The 23,660-nt window shown below is 31.2% G+C and overlaps 1 protein-coding gene across 1 annotated transcript in view; it reads left to right on the top strand.

Moving 5' to 3' along the window:
* The window catches only part of LOC107446265 (Muscle-specific protein 300 kDa), a 306,020-nt gene that overhangs the window by 97,706 nt on the left and 184,654 nt on the right, over positions 1–23,660 (top strand). The window contains exons 8-23 of the mRNA XM_071184003.1: positions 1,051–1,247; positions 5,451–5,674; positions 6,563–6,871; positions 8,485–8,760; positions 11,136–11,232; positions 11,984–12,189; positions 12,325–12,480; positions 13,777–13,938; positions 15,078–15,200; positions 16,045–16,245; positions 17,532–17,681; positions 17,996–18,160; positions 18,260–18,394; positions 19,614–19,775; positions 21,294–21,514; positions 22,508–22,616. Coding sequence (XP_071040104.1) covers positions 1,051–1,247; positions 5,451–5,674; positions 6,563–6,871; positions 8,485–8,760; positions 11,136–11,232; positions 11,984–12,189; positions 12,325–12,480; positions 13,777–13,938; positions 15,078–15,200; positions 16,045–16,245; positions 17,532–17,681; positions 17,996–18,160; positions 18,260–18,394; positions 19,614–19,775; positions 21,294–21,514; positions 22,508–22,616 — 2,893 coding nt within the window. The remainder of the gene's footprint in view (positions 1–1,050; positions 1,248–5,450; positions 5,675–6,562; positions 6,872–8,484; positions 8,761–11,135; positions 11,233–11,983; positions 12,190–12,324; positions 12,481–13,776; positions 13,939–15,077; positions 15,201–16,044; positions 16,246–17,531; positions 17,682–17,995; positions 18,161–18,259; positions 18,395–19,613; positions 19,776–21,293; positions 21,515–22,507; positions 22,617–23,660) is intronic.

The raw sequence follows: 23,660 nt of genomic DNA, 5'->3' as shown, positions 1-23,660 counted from the left end.
AATATATCGGTCCGTTTGGTAAGCAAAACTATTAAATTATGAATGTGAACTCACTAAACTTCTTAGAACAATATTATAACAAAATTACCGTTATTTTAATAAATGTTGTTGTAGTTGTAGTTAATTTACGTCGCCCTAGAGCTGCACAATGGGCTATTGGCGGCGGTCTGGGAAGCATCCCTGAGAATGATCCGAAGACATGCCATAACAATTTTGATCCTCTGCAGAGGGGATGGCACCCCCACTTTGGTGGCCCAGCGACCTGCACGCGAAGTCAAGTACTTTACGGTAGAACAGTTTAACGAGGACCAATACCGCACACCCTCGGTCCCTACGCAGCCTGATCCAAGTGGTCACTCACCCGCACACTAATCGCAGCCAGTGATGCTTGATTTGATTTCGGTGATCTGCTGGGAACCGTGTCTTAACGATCAGTCCTCTGTGCGACTTTTTAATAAATGTTTATTTAGAAAAATTACAAAAATTACTTCTGTTCACCAATGTATCTAAATATTTATAATACTATAAGCTAATAATATTTAAGCATGTGAAGAGGAGGCACAAGCGTAAGCAAACACAATTCTTCTTAGTACATATATTTTAAGTGAGTAATTTCAACTTTTCTAAAAAAGAAACTGTTTTCTGCCCTGAAGCAACAATTATTGCGAAGCAATTATCGGGGTTGGTGAACGGTAGCGAACAGGGGACTTAGCTTCCCTGGTTTTCAAGAAAATAAATGAGCTTATTCATCTTTCCCTTGCTGCGTAAATATTTTTGCAATAATTTTATCATTTAAATTTTTCATTACTTCTTGCAAATATATTTATTTTGTAAAAATAATAATCTTTTTATTTAACTACCATTTATTAAGTACGAAGACTTTGAAGTTTTTTATTTTTACGGAGCTAAATATTTAACATTTTCTAATGTTATCTAAATTTATCCTAGTGAAAACAAAATATCTATTTCATTTAAGGTGAATATTGCGTGTCTGCTTTTAATTGTTTTTAATGCCAGGATTCATTAGAGGTAATGTATTTATTTTTCCAGACGGTTTGGTGTAACAGTGAATGATTTTGGAAGCAGCTGGCGTGATGGAATGGCCTTCCTAGCTATAATTCATCGAATACGTCCTAGCTTGGTCAACATAGATAGCCTGAGAAATGCAAGCAATCTCACAAGATTAGAAACAGCATTTAGAATCGCTGAATCAGAATTAGGAATAGCTCGATTACTAGACCCAGAAGGTATATTATTCATTAGCTTTCTTCTAACAAATCTCTTATTTTTGAATGGTTTTTCTGAAATCAAATAAATAAAAATTACTATAAATTGTGAATCTTAAGAATTTTAACACTTTATGTTTCTAATTTTCATATATACCGAAGAGCCATTACATTATGACCACCCTCCTAATAACATGTAGGACCACTTTTAGCCTTCAAAACTGCTAGCACCCGCCATGGCATTGATTCCACAAGGTGCTGATAGGTAGTCTGAGGTATCTGGTACCAAGCGCTCACCAACTGGTCTGCAATTCCCTCACATTGCGAGAGGGTAGCGTGGCAGTACGAATTGGGTTCTCCAAGTAGGACCGCAAATGCTCTATTGGATTAAGGTCAGGTGAATTTGGAGGCCAAGACATGACTTGAAAGTCACTGGAATGTTCCTCGACGATTCGAACCTAATGCCGTGGGGCATTATCCTGTTGGTAAGCACCATCCCCCGCAGGAAAAACTGTTGCCATGAATGGGTGAGCCTGGTCTGCAACTATGTTCAAGCAGCTTCCAGACATCAGGGTTTGTTCTATGTGGATTATGGATCCTTATGTTCCCCATGAAAACATTGCTCCTGGGCGAGAAACCATGAAAACCTAGGCGACCACATTGTTATAGATGGAGGGTGGTCATAATGTAATGGCTCTTCGGTGTATATGTTATTGTAAATGACCGGAATTGGTGGTCGTTGACTTCCAACGGTGAATGTTGACAATCACATAGTCGCTTAATCTCCATGCAACACAAATACGGGTTAGTTCGATCAAAAAGTCCCCCACGAAGGCAAATTTCTTCCAATATTTGGTCAAGTTCCCTTGTCTTCTGGATTGGGTTCAAAATTACAAGGCTGCGGAGTTGAACATTAGTGGCTGTAAACCCGAAAAATTGGATCGGCTGTTCAACGACGGTTATAAAATTAAATCACATAGTCGCTTTGATAAATGTTCGAAATATATACTAGGTCCAGTTAAATGCCACTGCCCGGTATGCCGTACATCAATGTTTTTTTTAAGGTCAAGTGATATTGCCCAATATGCATTTAACCGGTAATCCGAAAACTGATGTTTCTCTTAATCTACCCTCAGCAGATATTAAAATATCGAATCAATATAATAATATCAACTTAATATCAAATCGGATATAACGAATATTTTGGACATTCACCAAAGTTGGCTCTCGCAGGTGAAAGTCAAAATTTTTTTGATTTTGGTCATTCACGGTAACGTATACAGGGTTATTCATAATTCCCTCCACCTGTAAACGCAATTTTTCTTTACTACAACAGGCTTCAGTGGTTCATGTTACTGCCATCTACCGGCAACTGCTTAAATTAAAACTTGAATACTTTCGGATTAATTTCATATGTTCTTTTTTGCCATATTCATCTCCGATTTTTTACTATAACGCTTCGAAACCCCGGAGGGAATCATGACTAACCCCGTATATTACATTTAGTTGTAGTATTTCGTTATTTAACTGTCTTGCATTTCGGTCTTGAATTATTTAAAAAAAATGTCGATTGTTTGTACCCTTCAATTATGAACCATGAAAAGTGGAAATGCGGAAAAAGTGAAATTGTTTCCTTTTTTAAGTTCCACTAAAATTTACAATAAACGTAAACAGTTATGCGGTAATTGTTATTTCTATTTATTTCCACAGAATAACCCTCTTATTTGTAAAAAATTCTTTTTTGAATAAATTATCACACAACATTCAAGAAAGATACAACAATCAAATTAATTTTTAGATTTATTTAAATTAGAAAAGAATTTCGATTAAATAATTGGATTAATTTTAAATAAAAGTAATTAAATTTTGATCCAACAATTTTTACGACTTACACGATTCCAGGAGAAATCTTGATCTGAAAAGGCTTAGAATAAATATTTATTCTCAAAAAGAATTCTTTGACACTTACGTCAGCAAATGCGTGGGTGAGATCTCGAATCAAGAATGAGGACAAATTGTTGTTTGATATAAATTTTTACGCGAGTAAATATTTATATTTGCAGCAAATACAGAATGCTATTCTTGCAAAATAACGCAAGCATTTATTTCAATGTATGATATAATATATAGTTGAGAATGTGGCTTCTGCTTTTCAATGAGCTAAGATAAAAAATATTACTTACATGAAAAGTCCAGCTCACCTGAAATAAAATGAACCAACCTGAATAATTTTTGATCTAATGATCGGATTTTCACGTTCTAGCACTCAAACATAATGGCTCAAGAGGGTGACCTCAAATATACTAATTAATTACTGCAGACTATATTTTAAGTTACAAAATCAGAAACAACAATACTTTCTCTAAATAAACATACCTTTTTTTCGACGGATTCAGATTTTCGACCCCAAAATATAGGGGGTAGCCGCAATCTGGGAAATATGGTCCCAATAATTCGGTCAGGATAGCACACCAAAGTTGAGTTAGAGAGAGTGTCCATGCTTAACAGTAGTATAACTGTGACGACAGTTAAGTTGAATTCACTTACAAAAAATTGTAGCACGCATGCTCGCAAATTTTATTGGACACGCTTTGCGAGTCAAAAAATTTTCAATACAGCAGCTCGCCTCCCAACATTTTGACCCGGGTTCAATTCCAGCTATAGGTCGTCGATTAAAATTCCTTACCAGACTCGCACCGACCGTAGTGCTGACGAAAAATATCCTCAGTGGTAGACGGATCAGGGCTTGCCCGTCCCTTTGCCGTCAGGCTAACCGGTAATGATTTTCGTGGTTTTCCTCTCCATGTAGCCCAGATGCAGGTCAGTTGCACCAAAAAAGTTCACCACGAAGTCAAATATCTCCAAAATACTTGATCCAGGACTTCTCTTGTCTTCTGGATTGGGTTAAAAATTACGAAGTTGAACATTAGTAGGAGTAAACCCAAAACATTAGATCGGCTGTTCAGTACGGTTTTAAACTTATTAAAACTGTATTATCATATAATCTAGCTTACGCAGATTTAATTTTATAAGCTTATTAAAGCTATCGTATATTTGAATAGTGACACGACCCACCCTATTTGTGTAGGGTTTACGTCAAGCAGAAATTGTACAATAAATAGAAATAAAAGTTACAGAAGCACCCAAAGGGGCAAGCAGACAGTCAAAAGACCATAGTAATAAAATCAAACACAATAAAATCACAATGTAATAAAATCGAACACAAAAAGGTTAAAATTACTGAGATTACATCGTAATGGAAAAATGCAGGTAAACCGATAAAAGGAAATTGTAAACAGTTGACAGTGATAAAAAAAACCTATGAAAGCATAAAATCAAGACCCAGTAAAAAAGATGAATGGCAAATAATGAGATACATAAAATCATCAAAGAAAAAACATTAAAAATGGAATAAAGTAAAACAATAAGTTAAAAGCCGATGAAATGCCTGGGACACCCAAGAAGTAGGGAGCGCAGGTTCCGGGTCTTATTGCCTGTCTCCGAGTACATCTTCCAGTGTTTGTTTAATAATAGAGATGATAATTTTTCTGCAGGCCAAACTGGCAAAACATTGGTGTTGATTAAAATTGGTAAAAATATTGTCACGAAGTGTCCGGAATTGGGAACAATTAAAAATTAAATGATCGATTGTCTGTTGTTCCCCACAGTAATTGCATTGAATGTTTTTATTAAAAAGTCTATTTTGATGTTCTCCGAACACTCCATGACCCGTTAAAAATTGGTTAAAATAAAAATTTGCCTGCAGTCGGTTTAGTTTTGGATCCTTGAAGAATTTAAAAGTTTGCCTGCCCTTCCCAGAACTCTGCCACTCCCCCTTCCAGCGACTCATATTGTGTGATTTGACCACGGTTTAAATTTGGGCATTGGAACTGGGGACTTCAATTGAGATGTTGCAGTCATTCGTGGCTTCTTTTGCTGCCCGATCCGCCTCCTCGTTGCCTTGAATGCCCACATGGGCTTTGACCCAAAAAAGCTATCGTATTGTAATCGTTTAATTTTCACACAATGATGAAGTTCATACAAAGCTTCGTTTAAAGATTTAAGTAGTACTTTCCCGATATTGTAGTGTAACACGTTTAAAAATTTCTATCAATGTTGTGGAAATAATTTTTAAATACTTTTTAAGTATAAATATATTTGCTGCAGTTTTTAAAGCAAAAATCATAAACATCTTCACTTAATGTATGATGTTCTTGTTTTTAGATGTTGATGTACCTCATCCAGATGAGAAGTCAATCATGACCTATGTTGCTCAGTTCTTGCACTTATATCCTGAAACATACGCTTCAGTTGATTTAGATGAAGTGGATGTATCATCAGCTCATCAAACATCAGAGTTAGAAATACTCTCTCTCTGGTTGGATAAAGCAGAATCAATACTGGCTAATAGAAGAAACCCTTCTGTTGATTATAAAACTCAATATCATGTAAATTTATTTTTTTTAACTTATTACAAATACAATTTGTTAAATGCTTTTTTAGTTCACAGAATAATGTTTAAAAATCACTATTGACAGTTTTAAAATTCAGAATTGAATTATTTATGCATACTTTAATTGATTATTTGGGTACTTGCACATCAAGAGGAAGAAACATATGTGACCTATGACGCCAGTACCAGCTGATCGTTTATAAGAAAATGGCGTATTAAAGTTGAGCTATGTCTCTCCACATAAGTTAGAATGTTAATTAACTTGAACTTAATTAAATACAACGTCGCTTTGCACATCGAATTTGTTAAAAGATAATTCCTTTTTGCCTATATATTTTTATTTAGTGTACCTGGCAACTTTGTATCCTCAATCAATCAAACTGATTTTGATGTTTTCCATAACCACTAGTGGTTTGACACTTTAACCACTAGTGGCTTGACACTTTAACCACTAGTAATTTGACACTTTAACCACTAGTGACTTGAAACTTTAACCACTAGTGGTTTGACACTCTAACTATTAGTGCCTGACACTTTAATCACAAGTGGCTTGACATTTTAACCACTAGTGATTTGACACTTTAACCACTAGTGGTTTGACACTATAACCACCAGTGGCTTGACACTTTAACCACTAGTGGTTTGACAGATTTCAATAGCGTTTTTGTCGCCTCCTCACTGAAATATTAGATTGCGATTGATGTGCGTACTTTTTACTTCAGTTTTATTACGGGTTATACATAAAAAGTATGTTAAAAGCAGTAATTACAAAATACTCTGCGTTGAAAAGTAATAATGAGCAGTTCAGTCCTGTTTTCCTAATTTAAAAGCGTCGTTTATTTTATTGAAAATTTTCTTACTTTTACCTTTTTTTTTGAAAAAGGATTTTTACACTCTGAAGTCAGAAATGGAAAATCACCGTGATATCTACGAACGCCTACGATCGAAAGTGAATTCGACACAAGACATTGATCTTAAAACTATGTGGCCTAGCATACTTCAAAGATGGACACAAGTTGAGAAAGAGTTGCACAATTGGCAGCAGTCACTCGACCACAATCTGCCTGGAGCATTGGGACAAATCAGCAGGTGGATCATGGAAGCAGAAAAGCAACTAGCTCTGCCTCTGTTGCCAGCTGCGCCAAACAATCAGATGCTTCATGCTGTTGAGCAAAAATTATCCGAACACCAGGTATAACACACTTTCAACAATCTATGCCAACTATTTTAAAGTATTTGAAATCTAAATTTAAAAGTTTATAAATATAAGTGAATCATTTTTCTACGATATATTTAGAGCTATTGTGACTGAGTGGTAGCGCATCGAACTCTCGTGCCGCAGATCCTGGGTTCGATCCCCAGCCGTGCAAGGTTGACTCAGCCTTTCATTTTTTCAGTGGGTCGATAAAATGTGTACCAGGCATCTTTGGAAACTTAAAACTGGGGAGTCCCACGTTCGGCTGATCACCTTACCGGAACATCTGTTCCTGCACCCCAGATCCCAAGGTCAAGAAATTTGAGATGGGTACGGAAGGCCTTGGTCTTCTATGGGCTGTCGCCCCACTGAGTTTAGTTTAGTTAGGGCTATTCAGCAAGATGGCTACAAACTTGGGAAAGAGTTAGGGTAAGAATTGAAAATTGCATAACATCCTATGTCCAGAAATGTCATTGCACGCTGCAACAATTGAATTTGTTGTTCATGAGCATTTTAAATGGTATTTTTATTTATCTAAATTTTATTATTTGTTTCAATTATTGTCAAAGCAGCTTTGTATTGATTGGCAAACAACATGCCGAGATTGACAAATTAGTCACCAAATCATCAAATATGTTAACAAAGCAGTTTTTGTATCTATTTGAATGCTATTTTTGACGATAATTTTGATAATGATTAATAATAATTTAAATAAAATTAAGAGAGGCTACTAGCAGCGTACGAGGATCTTTCTAAAAATGACTTGCAATGCAATTCTGAATTCTTGTGATGTAGTCTAACTACCCTTATGAAGTTTGTTCAGCAAATTAGGCAATTGTAATAATTAAAGCAAGGTACGGTTTTAAATTTCTTAAGCAATATTAAGCGTTAACTTTTCAAAAGCGTTTCTTAAGAGTTAACTTTTTCTTTTCCTAAGTCTTAAAATAATCCGCAAATGCATTTAGTGTCTAAATACTAAAATATGTATTTAAGCTGAAAGAAATAATGCTATTGGGAACATATTTAAGAAATATTCCAATTTTCAGTACTTCATCAAATTTATAATAACTTATTAGTTAATAACTTTGTTTAGAAAATTAATTTCATAAAATTTTATCAATGCTATTTACGAAACAGTTTTTCCAACTATAATTCTATTTAAATTTTGGAATTTTTTTATTCCAGTGTGTTAATATTATAATTTAATTTAGAATAATCTATGCGCAGTTGTGCATAATTTAAATTAAAAAATGCATATCAACTTTAATTCATCGTTTAACTTTATTTTTTCACATTTTAATGAAACAAACCGAAATAAATATGAAATAAAATTTAACATAACCATTTTTATCAGTATTAGCTCAATTGGGTAGATATGTCTTTGTTGATCGGTTAGTTATTTACAAGCTTCTAGAGAGATAACTATCGAATACCTTTTGATAGATGAATGTTGGGATTGAATCTAGTTAGCATGCTTCATATACTAGTGAATTGATGCTTAATAATCGTAGTGGTAGTTTCGCCACAAGCTCAGTAAAAAATAACCAATTTTTATCTACCACAATTTTTTGGACTAAAAGTAATATCTACTACTGAATTTCAATGAACAGGCATTCTTCAAACCATTAGAGGGTCACATAAAGTTTCTCCAAGGCTATGAACAGCTACCAGAGTCTTCTAACGTGGCCCCAGAGCACATCAGAGATCTCCGTGACAGATTGAACCATGTAAATGTACTTTCGCAGAAAAAGCATATCAAACTGCAATTAGAACATTCCAGGTATGTTCTCCTGGAGTTGTTAGCAAGCATCGAAGAACATCTCAAAGAGTGGAATAAGAAATACGGTCGAGAAAAAGAAGTAGATGCCCTATTACAAGAATACAAAGTAAGCATAGATTTTGAATGTAAGTTGTGTTCACAAAATATTGCTCTTATTTTGAAAATATGTTCAAAAATTATTGGATCTTTGTAATGGTTGGCAAAATGAAATTATGGTAATACAAAAAATACACGGAGAAAAATTTTTAGTAACTGTAAGGTAATGACATTTCTAGTAAAAAAAAACAGGATTCAAGATCAAAATATGCCTTGACTTAGAAATTTTTCCGTTTATATGATAACGGTTTACCGGAAACTCTAGTCTTTAAAATTATAGTCCTTATTACTACTACTATTTAGTAAAAAATGCAAAATTAAGAAAATTTTACCGAATAAATGGTTTTTATGTCATGCTAAGGAATCATTATAAAATTAACAAATTTAATCTTAATGAAATGACTTAGTAAATCCCAAGTATTATCACAAATTATAAAACCATATTTTGTAGTTAATTTTATCAAAATCATTACCAAAACCCTTCGGTAAGAACTAACGAGATTTTTGATGTTTCATGGAGCCATAAACACTATAAGTTTTACCATATTCTGGTAGTTTTGACAATACTTTTTTGTCTTAGTGAGTTATTGCGAAAAGCATCAAGATCAAATTTCTGACTATCAAAATCGTGGCAGCTTAAGCTTTTAAAACTGCCCAGAGGGTTCTTTGTTTGTCAAAGTTTCGTATAGACCCTTTATAAAAATCGATTATACAGCTCTGTGAAATAGAGTTATAACATAAGTTTAGAACACAAAATAAGCCATTGAATATGAGTAAAAAATACTTTGGGCTTGATTAGCAAAAATGATATTAATGCTATTAAGGGAAATGCTATTATGTTTCAACGGCTTAATTGCAGTGGTAAAGAAATAGTTCCAGAACAGGTGCTTCCAGAAAAAATTAGCCAATTTTATTTTTTCTTAACATTAGTGCGGTTTCTGCAAATTTTATTCATTCACGTTAGCTTTAAGTTTAAGGTTATTCAAATGAAATGAGATTTTATCATAATATTGTTCCCTATGAGTCACACATTTACGTTTAAAACTATCATGCATTGGAAATAAAAATAAATAAATGTGCTAATAATGATTATTTACATTTTTTAAAATTTATTTTATTAGTCATTTTTTAAGGTTAAGAAATGAAACTAATAACTTTCTCCCACTGCTGTAATAAAGCTATAAAGTCTATTTAATCAGTATTCTGACAATTCTATAAATTTTTTGAAAACTTCATAGATGATAATTTCCGATCTTTAGGTATGTATGTCTGAAAACTTATCAAAACATCTGTCCGTGCTAATTAATGACTATCAGCATCATATTTCTTTTCACATTGAATTGGAGCATAGGGCTTCTCTCACTTTATTTGTGGTCAGATATTTTACTTCTTTCCATATCTGTTCTATTGTTTTCACTTGACTTAAAATAATCCTGCGCAAAGTATTTTTATGTCTTAAACTTCTTCAATTGCCCTGAGGGTTCCAATTAAAAACTTGTTTTACTTTAAATTTCTCAGGTTCACGCAGAACAAGAACCATCTATTTACGTTGATTTTTTAAATTTCCAAATCAATTGGTTTCGGTTTTGCTTCTTAGAAGAATTCTGTGTTACAAATTTCATGGAACCTCTTGATACTTAAGATTCTTCATATATTTACTCTTTTAGATGTTTTAAGCTCTTTTGACTTGTTTTTAAGAATTCTGGTTCTCTTCGAGATCCCTTTGATCTTTTATTTTAAGCCGTACATTTGGACTGGTTGCTATTCCTGGGCCTTTCCCTTTCATGAAGAACTTTTGGTCATTGGTGACCTCTTTTGTGATAGCCTTTGATGTCTTGTTCCGAAATTTCAAATTGGCTTTAACTGTAAAACCCTTTTGAAATTATTATGATTGATTTAAAATTTTATAAATCTCATTTGGGATGCTGAACTCTCTGTTCTTGCGTTCATTTATCCACTTCGTATTTTTTTACTTTCCAAGATGGTTTAAAATACTTGATTTATTGTTTTAAATTTACACGTCATCGATATTGTGATATTTTCCAATGTTTATCAAGTTTTAATTTTCATTTACTGTGATTTTGTGGTGTTTAGTTTTCACGTGGCAACGGGTCAAACCCTTATCCAAAAACTCCTCCCGGGTTAGGACGATCACTATTAATCTTAATATTCTTCTCAAACTGTTGCTAATAAATGCTTGTAATTTTTTTAAATATATTTATTGCAGTACTGTGTCTGAGATCCATAGAGTAAGAAAAATGTAACATTAGTACTGAAAATTTTAGTTTTTGTTGAAATTGTTAAATTAATAATTGCAATAACTTTAATCGAATATTTTTTTAAGCAATTTTTTTCTTTTCCTGACTTTTATCTTGTTTGTTGTAGGTATTTACGGAACAGGGACAAATTTATCAGCAATATGATACGTGTTATGCTCAAATGAAATCAAATGTTGAACATTGCCAACATATAGGAGCTATAGGTAAGTGTAAAGTTAGGCCCTTGAAATCATTGTCTATAAAAATTGAAATTCGTTTTGTTTTACTACTAAATTAACTGAGCTTAACTTAACAAAAATGAGAATGCAACATTTAATTTAGTCTCGCATTAATTTTAACAATTTCTTTTTCTTTTAATTTATGGAAACAATTGTTATGGCTTAAACTTGTTGAATGATTGCCTATATTAAAAACTTTTAGTGCAAAATTTTATTTAAATGTATGCAGAATGCTAAGTTTTTAAAATCTGCTTGCAAGCTTTAATAAAGTGTCTTATAACGAATGACCTTATGAAACTTATCTCGAAAATTATAGTTGAAATTTTATTACAAATTACAGTTTTATTTAAATGTCATTAAAAACCTATTATAATACAACTTATAGCTACTAAACTGTATACATGAAAAGAACTAAGTCTTTTAGCCACTATACAGGGGTAAATTATTCACAGGTTAAGTTTTTTATTTATTTTCTGAACAGAATGACGGGACAGATAGATAATTTTCACTCTTTAAGTTTTTATCATTCACGCTTTAAGTTTTTAATCATGTTAAAAACTCGTGTATTATTTTCATAACTTTATAATTTTTTAAATACTTAAAGAAATAATCATTAATCAAACATCAAACTTATTTCATTATTATATCTATTAAATCCATTAATTACAGAAGTGCAATAGTGTTTATAAACTATTATAATTCAGTCCAGTTATGTACAAGTTTTATTGAATTTTAGATACCAAGGAACTGGATAAAATGGACAGATTCTTAGTCGACGTAGATGGTTTGTGGAAAAAAATGATGGTAGAACTACATTCAGTTGGGAACACTGCCAACCAAGTATTAAATTGTTGGAAAATATATTCCGAAAACTTACCTTTGCTCCTGGATTGGCTTAGCAAAGCTGAAGTTGCAGTTAAAAAAGACGAAGATTACCGAATCGTAAGATTTTTATTAGATAGTAAATTAAATTTTGCAAATTGTGTTTGATTTATCAACAATTTAAATGTTTTGCATATATTGAATTAAATCATTAGAAATTGTTTAAAGCGTTAAAGCTTTATTTTTAATTTTCAGGAATTTTTTTGTAATCTTCCTCAATGGTTAAACACAAAAAATCAGGTTATGGATTCTGGAAACTATTTGATTGCAACATGTAGAGAAGATATCGCAAATGAAATTAAACAGTCTATTAACAACATCCAAATGAGATGGGATAAACTACAACCCAATGTAAGCAGAATTTTCTTATACTAATATTCAAAAAGTAGAAATCTAAAATTATGCTAATAAAATGCGCTTTCTTATGTAAAAATAAAAAAAGGGCTTGAAAAAACAGTGATCTGCCTTATATTTTCAAAAGATGACATCGTTACGTGAATTTCTTTCCTAGTATCGTATCGCAATTTTCACAGCAAATTTCAAAGAAACCTATTGCGTACATGGAAACAGTTTACATTTTCAACAACTCTCTCCTAAGAAGATTATTATTATATTTCTGCAAGTCCTTTAAATTTAAGATTTCGTTTTGTTTCAGAATTTCACGCTTTGTGAAAATAACAAAAATAGTTAAACTCTTACAGCTTGTAAGCGTTTCGGTGTCACGTAGCAGAATAAAATGGCAGGGATGGCGAAAAGAAAGTTAATACAAACCTACTGAGATTATGCTCCTTGTCAGGAAGAGTCACAGTGGGTTAGGGTGTCCGCCCCCAAATGATATAAACCAGGTTCGAATCTCAGCCGTAGCTGGTTGAATTCTGCTCCTGGCTCACACTGACAACAGTGCTGACTTAAAATATCCTCAGTAGTCGACGGATCATGGGTTAGAATCCCATTGCCGTAGAGCTAGGCAATCGAAAGATTTAGTGGTTTTCTTTTCTATGTAAAGCAAATGCTGGTTAGTTTCATCAAAATGTCCTCTACGAAGGCTAGTTTTTCACAGGGTTTGATCCCGGAGTTCCCTTGTCATCTGGGTTGGGTCCAAAATTATAAGAATATTGATAGCCGTACTGAATGGGGTCAGCTGTTTGACGCAGGTTATAAAATAAAATGTAAAATAAAAACTAATCAGGTAAGCATGCAGTTAAAAGAAAGTTAAAGCAAGTTCGGAATTTTTTGATGAAAAAATTAGAAATTTAAAATGTTTCTGATTAGTGTTCTAATAATTGGAAATCACTAATTAATTAACAACACCAAAAGTTGACGCCAAATCTACCGTTTTCAGCAGCCAGTTTTTCTTAAAAATACTTGTAGCTCATTTAACTGTATGTTTATCTGACTAGCTGGCAGTAACCTCTGTCGATTTATATTATCTTTTTTTTCAATCCCTACCATTTTATACTGTTTATAAAGGTGCACTTATGCGACACCGAAACACGTACAAGTTTTAGCCATTTTAATACTTTTGATTTTAAACTTTGAATTTACTCAATAATAATTTTATTACGAGGAATTAATTTCATTTAATTATTAAATCATATTTTACTATTACACTTCCACTGAAATTAATCATTTTTTGTCTGTCCACAGCTTCAGGAATATCTTGTGTCCGGCGAGATTTTACAATCACGGCATGCCTTCCAAAAAAGTTTGAAGCAGCTACAATCTTGGATTCGAGAATCTGAAGCGATTTTTTCTCAGCAAGTCTTTCTGAGTCCTGCAGAAGTAGAGAATTATTCACTTCAATTAAAGGTATATATTTTCTTATTCATACAATCTCTTATCATCGTAAAAAAATTAAATGCGATTAAATCTAAGGTAGTTTTCCTTTTTCGAATTTTAAAAGTTTATTTATTTAAAAACTATCTTTAAATTAGGTATAACTGTGCATTTGATTATTAAATAACGTAGATAACGTAGTATTTTCTTAGAAACTAAATGGTAATGTTTTAAATTTTATGCTTGTAAGAAATCATTTGAAAATTTGATATACACATGTCTGAGATTATGTCTTACAAAATAATTGTACCTCAAAGTTTATACTTATTAATAATTCCCTTAAACAGATTTATTTTTTAAAGAATTTTACCTGAAACTTTTTTTCATAATTTCACGTTCATTTTTAACACTATATGTTAATTTTCATTACAAGTAAAATGTATTTTAAAAATTCCTGTACTTGATAAATTCATGCAAAATGTCTACTGAAGTCCATATCTATCCTCTTAATTTTCAAACAGTTGTAGCTATATTTATAAAGTTTGATGTTTAGATGTAGAAAAGTGGCAATGCGCAAGAAGATGAGACCATTTACAATGCCACCAGCAGAGTTAGTTTTCATCTAAAAAAAAAAAAAAGTTCAAAATACGAGAAAAACATTTAATTATCTCAAGGTATCTTTACTTTCGATGTTCAAACTTCTCTTAAATTGCATACATAAAAAACTAATTTATCACTTAATAACTAGTTTTTTCTTTTTTTTTAATATCATTTCTTCACATCACAATGTTGGACATCACAAATAAATGCGTTTTTAAAGCATCCTTTATTTGCATCTTCAAAAAATATCTATTCTTACTAAATCGACAATGTTCGACAACTTTATAAATATCTTTTTACGACAGCTCTTTAGATAGAAATACTTTTTTCGAAATAAAAACCCTAAGTTGATCTTAAGTTTTTTTCGAGATTAAAACCTATCTTGTAGTGCATAACCATCTTACTATAACTAGACACCTTTGTTAAAACTGCAGCTATGGTCGTTCAAAAGTTAGTAGATAGGATATTGAATTCAATTGGTACCCTGTATAGTATTTAGGCGTGTATTATTTTTTTCAATTGGATCAGTTGCATATTATCTTTAGATTGCTATATTCTTATTGTTCTTTCAGAAAATACAGTCGGAGTGGGAGGACAACGACAATTTATATAAAAAATTGTCAAAACAGATGCAGAATGTTGTAACTCATCTAACTGCTCCTGAAGTGGAAAAAATTATGTCACAAATGAAAAAGGTGGATATTTTGTTCCATTGTGATTGTTACAAAATAATTTTACTACAATCTACAATTTTATACCATTGTAGTTATCATTGTAAAGAGGACATAAACATATTAGTTTTATTATTATTTTTTAATTTTAAACTGACTTAAACTGCTCGATTAGAAGTAAATTTTAAATTTGTAAAAATTTTAATTGCATAAAATGCATGCTTTTTTGACCTGCTTTGAACTTGATTCCAAATGTAAAAAGATGTTATCAAAGTTTCAGAAAAATTTAACAAATTCTAATTTACTAATTAAATGTTTGTCGTATTTCCTCATCATGTAGATTTCATCATTCATATTTTAAGAATAATTATTAAGAGATATATTAAAGATATATAGTAAAAGAAATTATTAAAATCACTTATTGAATTGAAAAATAATTTTACATAAATATTTTTAAGAAGCTAATTCATCATAATTAAATATGTAAATATTTTTGTATCTTTATCTTTTGTAGGTATTTCTACTTTTTGTCTTTCCGTTGGAAATGAAAAAATATGTTTAGTAGAAAACTTAATTTTCTTTGTTAGTATAATAGATTAGTACAAACCAGAACCAACCAAAAATTTAATTTTATTTTTATATATCATCTATATTAAAATATTAAATACATCTGTTTTTAAATATTAATTTAACAAGATCTAAAAATGGTCTTTAAAACCCTATTTTGTGCTTATTTCTACTTTTATCTCTAAAATTTAAGATTGCGAATTATTTATATCAATTAGCTTTTATTTTTAATCTTTTTTGATTTAATGTGTAATTCATGTATTATATTGTGCAAATATTCCAATCACTCTCTTCGTTTTAGGAAAAAGCATCCCTTTTGCACATTAAAACAACCACGACGACTCACCTGCAATCGTGTTATCAGTTAATTGAACTTCAGTCTGCATTTGACAGAGGTTACACCAATTTATCAAGTTGGTTAGACGAAGCAGAAAAAATGATTTCTACCTATGGAATTCCCAGCAGTGCTGACGCAATAGCAGTTCTACAAAACAAACATCAAGTGTGTTATGCTATGTATTTTACGAATTATTCTGATTCCATGAATAATTACAGTTATATTGTCACTATTTTATATTGTATTTGAAAGCAGTGCTTAATTTCTAATAAAATAAGTGCAGGGCGTCTTTAATACATTCTAGATAGTTTTAGAAATAGGTTGATTTTAAAATGTGCATATTTTTTATGCTAAATAATCCTTAACTTAAAATTAATTATATGATACATAATTTGTATGGAATAATAAAGTAAACAGAAACAGTTAGAGCTATGCAGTGGTCTATCTTATATAAGTAAAAATTCAGTGAAGGAAGTTCACGAACTAATTAATATACAAATATCGAAATTGAGCCACATTTGAAAACATGTTTTTAAACCATAATGCTTCAATTTTGATTCCGTTTATAAGTCTATCAATTTCAATATATTTTTTATAATTTATTTACAAGTATAACAAATAAATAAACCGATATTAAGACTGGCCTTTTATTGATAGAATTCATTAAAGGTAGGTTTTTCTAAAAAATTTTTTAAAAATACTACTATTGCGTGCACTTTAGAGCTTCTCTTTTAAAAAAATAAATCTAGATTAAATGCTATTTTAGGTAACGCGTGTATCTAATTTTATTCTAAATTTAAATGTCCTCCAGTGGACTGATCGTTAAGAGATGGTTCCTAGTAGATCTTCGATGTCAAGCATCACTGGCAGTGATCTGTGAGTAGGTGACCACTTTGATCAGACTGCGAGGGGCCAAGGGTGTACGGCATCATTAAACTGTTCTACCACTCGATTTCACTCGCAGGTCTTTGGTTACCAGAACCTTCGCTTTTACGCAAGATCAAAATTGTGATCGTCTGTCTTCGAATCATCCTGAGGGATGTTTCCCAGACCGTTGCCAATAACCCATTGTGCAGCTCTAGTGTGTCGTAAATAAAGTACTACTACTACTAAATTTAAATACTAACTTCTGTTACCCAAAAAATATTCAATATTAATTTAAATTGTTGACTATTTTCGCATTCCACAGATAAGGATGTCATTACCAACATTACCAACTTTTTTAATATTCATTATATTACCAACTTCATTCTTCGAAAATTTATCATTGCTTTTAATGTTTCAAAAATTTTTAAGCCTAAAAAAAATTTATTGGTATTATGTCTTATTCTAAAATTTAGGACATTAGTTTTATTAATATTAATTAGTTTTATTTTAAAAACTGATTTATTAAAAGTATTGTGTTTTTTCCTCATGAATAGTCCTGTTCATTGAAGTTAATAATTTTTTAGGTATTTTTCTCTCAATCTGTGATATACAAAACTGAACTTGCTAATCTGAAAAATATTTATGGAAGTATAATTGAGCAAACAGCTGGTGTTTCGAATTTAGATACACGTGAAGTGCAGCTTAAAATGTCAACTTTGAACTCCCGTTTTGAGGTACTTATCTGATGTTCCAACTCTTACACGTAAACACTTACATGTTCAAACACTTACGTGTGTTTAATTTTACTTACATTGTGTTATGTAATTAAATCTTCTAACATTTTCATCTGTATCAAAAAGACATTTTAAAATGTATTATTTTATTTTATTTTTTCACCTGTTATTAAATATTATTCTATAACTCCCTATTATTTTAAATAGAGATGAATATTTTTTCCACACTTACAGCTTTACGTGTAAATTTAAAATATAATCATCTTCTTAAATGTGCTTTTTATTTATATGTCAACTTACATACCTCACTATAGAGTTGTCTGGCGTTGGCCAATCAGTGGGAGTCTGCATTGAGAGAAGCGGCCAATCGATGGAGTCTTTATTACAAAAATTTAAAAACTATTAAAGAAAAGGTACAAACTGGCGAATCATACATGAACAAGACTCTAGTTGATGACAAACAGTTAAAAGAGCAAAGGGTTAGTTTATTTTACATCATGAATTAACTAATACTATTGAATATTAACTTTTTGAAATGAATAGTTCGTAAAAACGTTTTTTTTTAAAATCCTTTTCAGGCATTTTTCAGTAGTTTGAATGATACCATTTTAAGAAATTTTCTTACTTCAAGTGATGCTGTTTTAGCAACATTACCTGCAGCTGAACAAACTGAAGTTAAAGCCACAGTTGATGACATGCACCAAAGGTGGAAGGTACATATATATTTTTTGATATTAAAATATAATTTTTTCAGAAGCTTCATTTTTATATGATCTAAATAACGAGAGAAAAAGTACCAGGAACGAAACAGTACTTAAAGTACTGAAGAAACAATTCTTTTTATAATGAATAATATAATCCGTACTAATCACGTTGTTTTCAGTGACTGCAGAGTATTAGTGCTATTCTCATTAGGCTAGATCTGGAGCTACACCAAAATGCATTTTGTGAACTAAGCAGTTAGAGGAAAAAGTACTTGGAACAAAATAGACTACAAAACAACTTCTTAATAAATAAATATTTGATCCATACCTATCACGAGGTTTCGAGAGTTAGTGAAGCCAAAATGTTTTCCAATGAACTTTTAAAATAGTTGTTTTTAAAACGTTATAGTTTTCCTAATTGCATACAGGATGTTTCACTATGACCGAAATTATATGTGTTTCTAGTACCCCTGCCAATTATTAAGTAAAAAAAGAGTACGGAGAAGTTAATAATAAGCGAGTAAATCTGTCAAATCAATAGCGAGAAAAAGAATAAGAAACATCAATGCCTCTTTGATTGATTGGTGAAATTTGAAGATGTTTCAATCGATGCCTTTTTTTCTCAGACTAATTGCCTGACATATTTTGATGTTTTAGTCCTACCTTCCTCATTAGAAATTCGTTATATGCTGTTATGTTTTTATTTTTTTTTTCTCTTAAAAATACTTGTGACTCGTAATCTGCATGCATTTAGACTTCATTTTTGACAAGGATTCAAAAATACTAATCGAGGGTGGCCATTATGGAACTCCCTGTATACTAATAACTGTTATGAAATATCAAACTAAATATGTATAAATTTTCAAACACTAAATTTCTTGCTAAGCTAAAAAGATTTTAATTTTTAATATCAATCCGTTTCAAATATACATCAAATTAATAGTTTGATTTAAAAAATCTATTCATTTTTCGAAGTTCTTTACTTAGTAACATTTTTATTGTTTTTTTTTTCAAATATTGCATTTTGAATGCTGTTTTATGTGTTACTCCAATGCGGTAAATTTTATTACATTTTTGAGTACTTTATTTCGTCGTTATGTAAACTAGTTTAGTTAGAATACAAACTACTTGTTAAGAAATTGATTTTTGTATTGCGTAGCTATTATTTATTTTTGAGAAGGCTAGTAATGAGACATCATGATCATTAAATATGTGTTTATTTATTTAGAAACTGATGGAAAAATCCCCATACTATTTGCTGCTACAAGAATTTAAAATAAAAGAGCAAGCATTTTCTCAACAGTTACATGATATGAAGAAACAACTACAAATGGAACAGCAACTTATAGATAGTGGAGAAAAAGGGCACTTTATTTTAAAGAAACATGACGTAAATATTTATTTAAACTATCTATCACTTATTATTATAATACTCTAAAGTTATTTACAAACATACAAATATTTTTAACAATCCGAAAGAGCTTTTTTTTTTCATCTTTAAAACAGAATTTGGAACTAAAAGGAAATTTTCTTTCATTTAATAGTCCTTAAAATGTTGTCAATTTGAGGAATTAATTACGTACTATAAATGTAGATAAAATTATGCGGTTTGCTTAGTTCTGCTTAGGAAATTGGAAAGTTATAATTAACAAGTTTTAATTAACAACAATAGTTATAAATCTCTTTAACGGAGGGCACTATCATCTAGAACAAGCTAGAAAAATGTTTTTACTCTAGCCACCATTTGATGTAACATCGTGACACAGGGCAGTGGTAGCTTAGTAGTTAGATCATCTAACTTCGGTTCAGAAGGGCCAAGATTCGATCCTCAAAACCTCCAAGACTCGCCTAATACATGCGATATAAGTGCTAGTAAAATCTGTGGAATCAAAAATCCTATGATTGGTGGAGCACTATCATGTGTACAGGAATCTAGGGCGAATTTCCTTTCCCTTTAGATACATGTCTAAATTGTGGAAGTGACTTCACGAAGGAGTATGGCTGTCATCTGTCTGAGGTTTTTGAGCTCGTCACACTGTCACCTTAGAGGTGCTTTCTTTTCAAGCGAAAGGCGCTCCTCCCAGAATTGATTCACGAGGCCAATTGCTGAGGGGCTTGACTTGTCCAAGTGTCAGTTGAAGCAAAAGCAGCGGCAACTGGTTCAGTTTGAGGGCAAAATTATCATAGGTCTGTGCAAATATTTTAAATTGGAAGGGTCTAATTTGCATCGAAACACATTGTTATATATTTGTAGACAAAAGCGCCATCTGTTGGCAAACTACGTAACTGATTGGGAAAATCAACGAGACTAAATTTATAGCTTCCTAAGCAGAACACAGCAAGTCATACATTTTGATCTCCTTCCTTTTTTTCTGAGCTGACTTTTCAAATTGTCGGTCAGCGTTAGGAAACCGGTATTGAAAGTATACATAATATTGAATAAATATTTGTCATTTGAATATCATTCAATAGATGATTTGAAGAAACAACACTGACCTACAGTTTTATAGTTCAAATATCTTATTTTGAAAATAAAAGGAGGATTGAATTTGATTTTTAAGAAAATATTACATAACGCTTAATAAAATTTTTAAAAAACAAATGGCATAAAATGTTGAATGAATATAAAATATTTATCATTTTCTGATATTTCTTTATATCTAAGGTTAAAGGCATTTCTTATAAATAAACTTTATTAATTATTGCAGATTATTATAATATGAATCGTGAAGATTTGTTTTGTCTAATTTTGAAGAATGTTTTGATTATTTTGTGATAGTAAAAGAAAAGTGAATGCATTTATTTATGCAAGTTCTAGCTAAATAAATTTAGCAAATTTGAGAGTTTTTCAGTTACTAATGATCATAATTGTTATTTAGTTATTTATTCTTCCACTTTTCTACTTCAGGAATTTTTTACTGTGTCTCGCACAGCTCAGGTGAATTATTGTTTAAATAATCTAAAAGCTTTAGTTGATTGCCAGTCCTCTTCACCCCAACAAGACAACAGCTACATGACATCGGCATATGATAAAAATGAAAAAGAATGGGAACAAATTCAAGAACAAATGAAGTTAATTACTAGCCAGTTACAACAACTGAAGGCAGATTGGACCGAATACCGTCAAAAGTAATAACTAGCACATTTTTTAATTTAAATATGTGAGCTTTATAACTCTTTTAAATTGGCTGCATAATTAAAGATCGTTTATTTCTTGAAAAATTGGTTTACGTTATGGTCAAAATATAGTTTAAAATTATTAAAAACTAACCTCTTGAAACAAACATCAGCTGTTTTTTCCGTTGTTTTCAAATGTTTTAGTCATTTAATTTTATGTCTATGACTATTTTATCCGGCATGATTCTTCTTTATTTGACTTAAAATTTTGATTAAAATGAAAAATAATGGGACCAAATTCAGGAATAAATTAAGTGAATTTTTAGCCAATGACTACTATTTGAATTTCAAAAAGTCAGATATTTAAAATTCAACTTCTCAGAAACTATTAGACCGATTTTCTCAAATTTTGTTTCTTACTTCTTGAAATTATATTCCTTAAAATAATACAAAAATTTGTATACATTACAGTTCAAAATTTTTTTGACCATTATGAAATAAAGACAAAAATAATATTTCCTAAAAGTTTCATTTTTTGCATAGAATTATTTTTGGAAAAACTAATTTTATAATTGTGTGCAAAAAATTTTCAATTCGCTTAAGAAGTTCTCGAATTATGGCGAAATGTGCAAAAGTCAGAAAACCGAATCCGTGAAAAAAATGGTATGTTTACTTAGAAAAAGTACATTTTGTGTCTGATTTCGTAACTTATGATATCGTCTGCCCTTATTAATTAGCCTACTTGAGATCACTTCCTCGATCCACTAAGATTGAGTCCCAGAAAGTGAAAATCCGATCATTAGATCAAAATACATTCAGGGTGGTCCATTTTTTTGCGAACAGTACGTTGTGGTCTAAATTTGGTATACAATCATTAATAATTAACATACTAAAGTAAACATCCGCTGTTTTTCTTGTTCTTTTAAAATGTTTTGGTTATTTAATTTAATGTCTACGACTATTTTATCTCATATGATTTTATTTTGACTTTTTTATAATTTTTAGATTCAACAATCTTCTTTCCTGGATGGAAGATGTCGAAAAGAATATTAAATGCATCACAGGGAATATTTCGTCATTAGAGGAATTTGAAACTGTTAAAGAAAAATTCTTGGTAATTTTTATAAATAAGATTGTGTATATTAAATGTAAAAATTAAAAAAATTTGAGTTCGCGTACTTATCGTGTAGGAATTTATTTTATGTTTATGTAAGTCTTAATTTATGTCTTAATTTATGTATGTTTAAATATAAAAGTATTGCATATAAACTCGTGCAAAACATGAAATTATTAAAACGCTACAGTACGTCTAATAATTTAGTCTAATTATTATAATATAATACCTGATATAATAAATATTCTATATTTATGTAACATATCGTCTAAATCAGTGGTTCCCAGCCTGGGGGCGATAGAGCTTCTCAAGGGGGCGATAATCCTCAGGCGGGCGATCAGGGGGCGACGACTATTCAAACGATAAAAATTGCTAATAATATTAATAATAGAAGCCATTTAAGATTGAAATTGAAAATATATATGAAACCTATGGTTCTGGTGTAAACAAAGAGTTATGATAGTTAAAAATTAACAAAAATTCATGTGCAGGATAGTTTCGTCATACGTTTTGGTTTCGCAGGCGGAAATCTGATAAGTCACTCTGTTCCTGATACTGTTTCCAGGCGTATTGATGAGATGGCCGCCGACGTTGAATCAAAACTCATCAAATTTCTGAAAGAAGATAAATTTGCGTCGTAGATTGATGAATCAACTGTGATAGATAACAAAGCTGTTTTAGCTTGCGTGAGATTCATAAATGAGAGTAAGGAGATTAACGAGGAAATGTTGTTTACAAGAACTTTGAACACAGATACAAAAGGATCGTCGATTTTTTAATTGGTCAAATATTATTTTGATGTAAAAGAAATTCCCCTCACAAATGCAAGTGCTTGTGCAACAGATGGTGTTCCAACCATGTCTGGTTGTCATACTGGGTTTCTGGGTCACCTTAAAAAAAGTACCGGAAGTTATCTCACCATTCATTATGTAATTCATCGTCAACTTTTGGCTGCGAAAAATTGGTTATTTCTGGCATCAATAAAATCAAAGCTAATTCTCCTAATAACCGTTTGTTCCGAGAACTTTGCCATGAGCATGTGGA

Source organism: Parasteatoda tepidariorum, chromosome 8, assembly GCF_043381705.1.
Source record: "Parasteatoda tepidariorum isolate YZ-2023 chromosome 8, CAS_Ptep_4.0, whole genome shotgun sequence".
Lineage (NCBI taxonomy): Eukaryota > Metazoa > Arthropoda > Arachnida > Araneae > Theridiidae > Parasteatoda > Parasteatoda tepidariorum.
The sequence above is the reverse complement of the archived record's forward strand: the minus strand, read 5'-3'. Positions and strand labels throughout refer to the sequence as shown.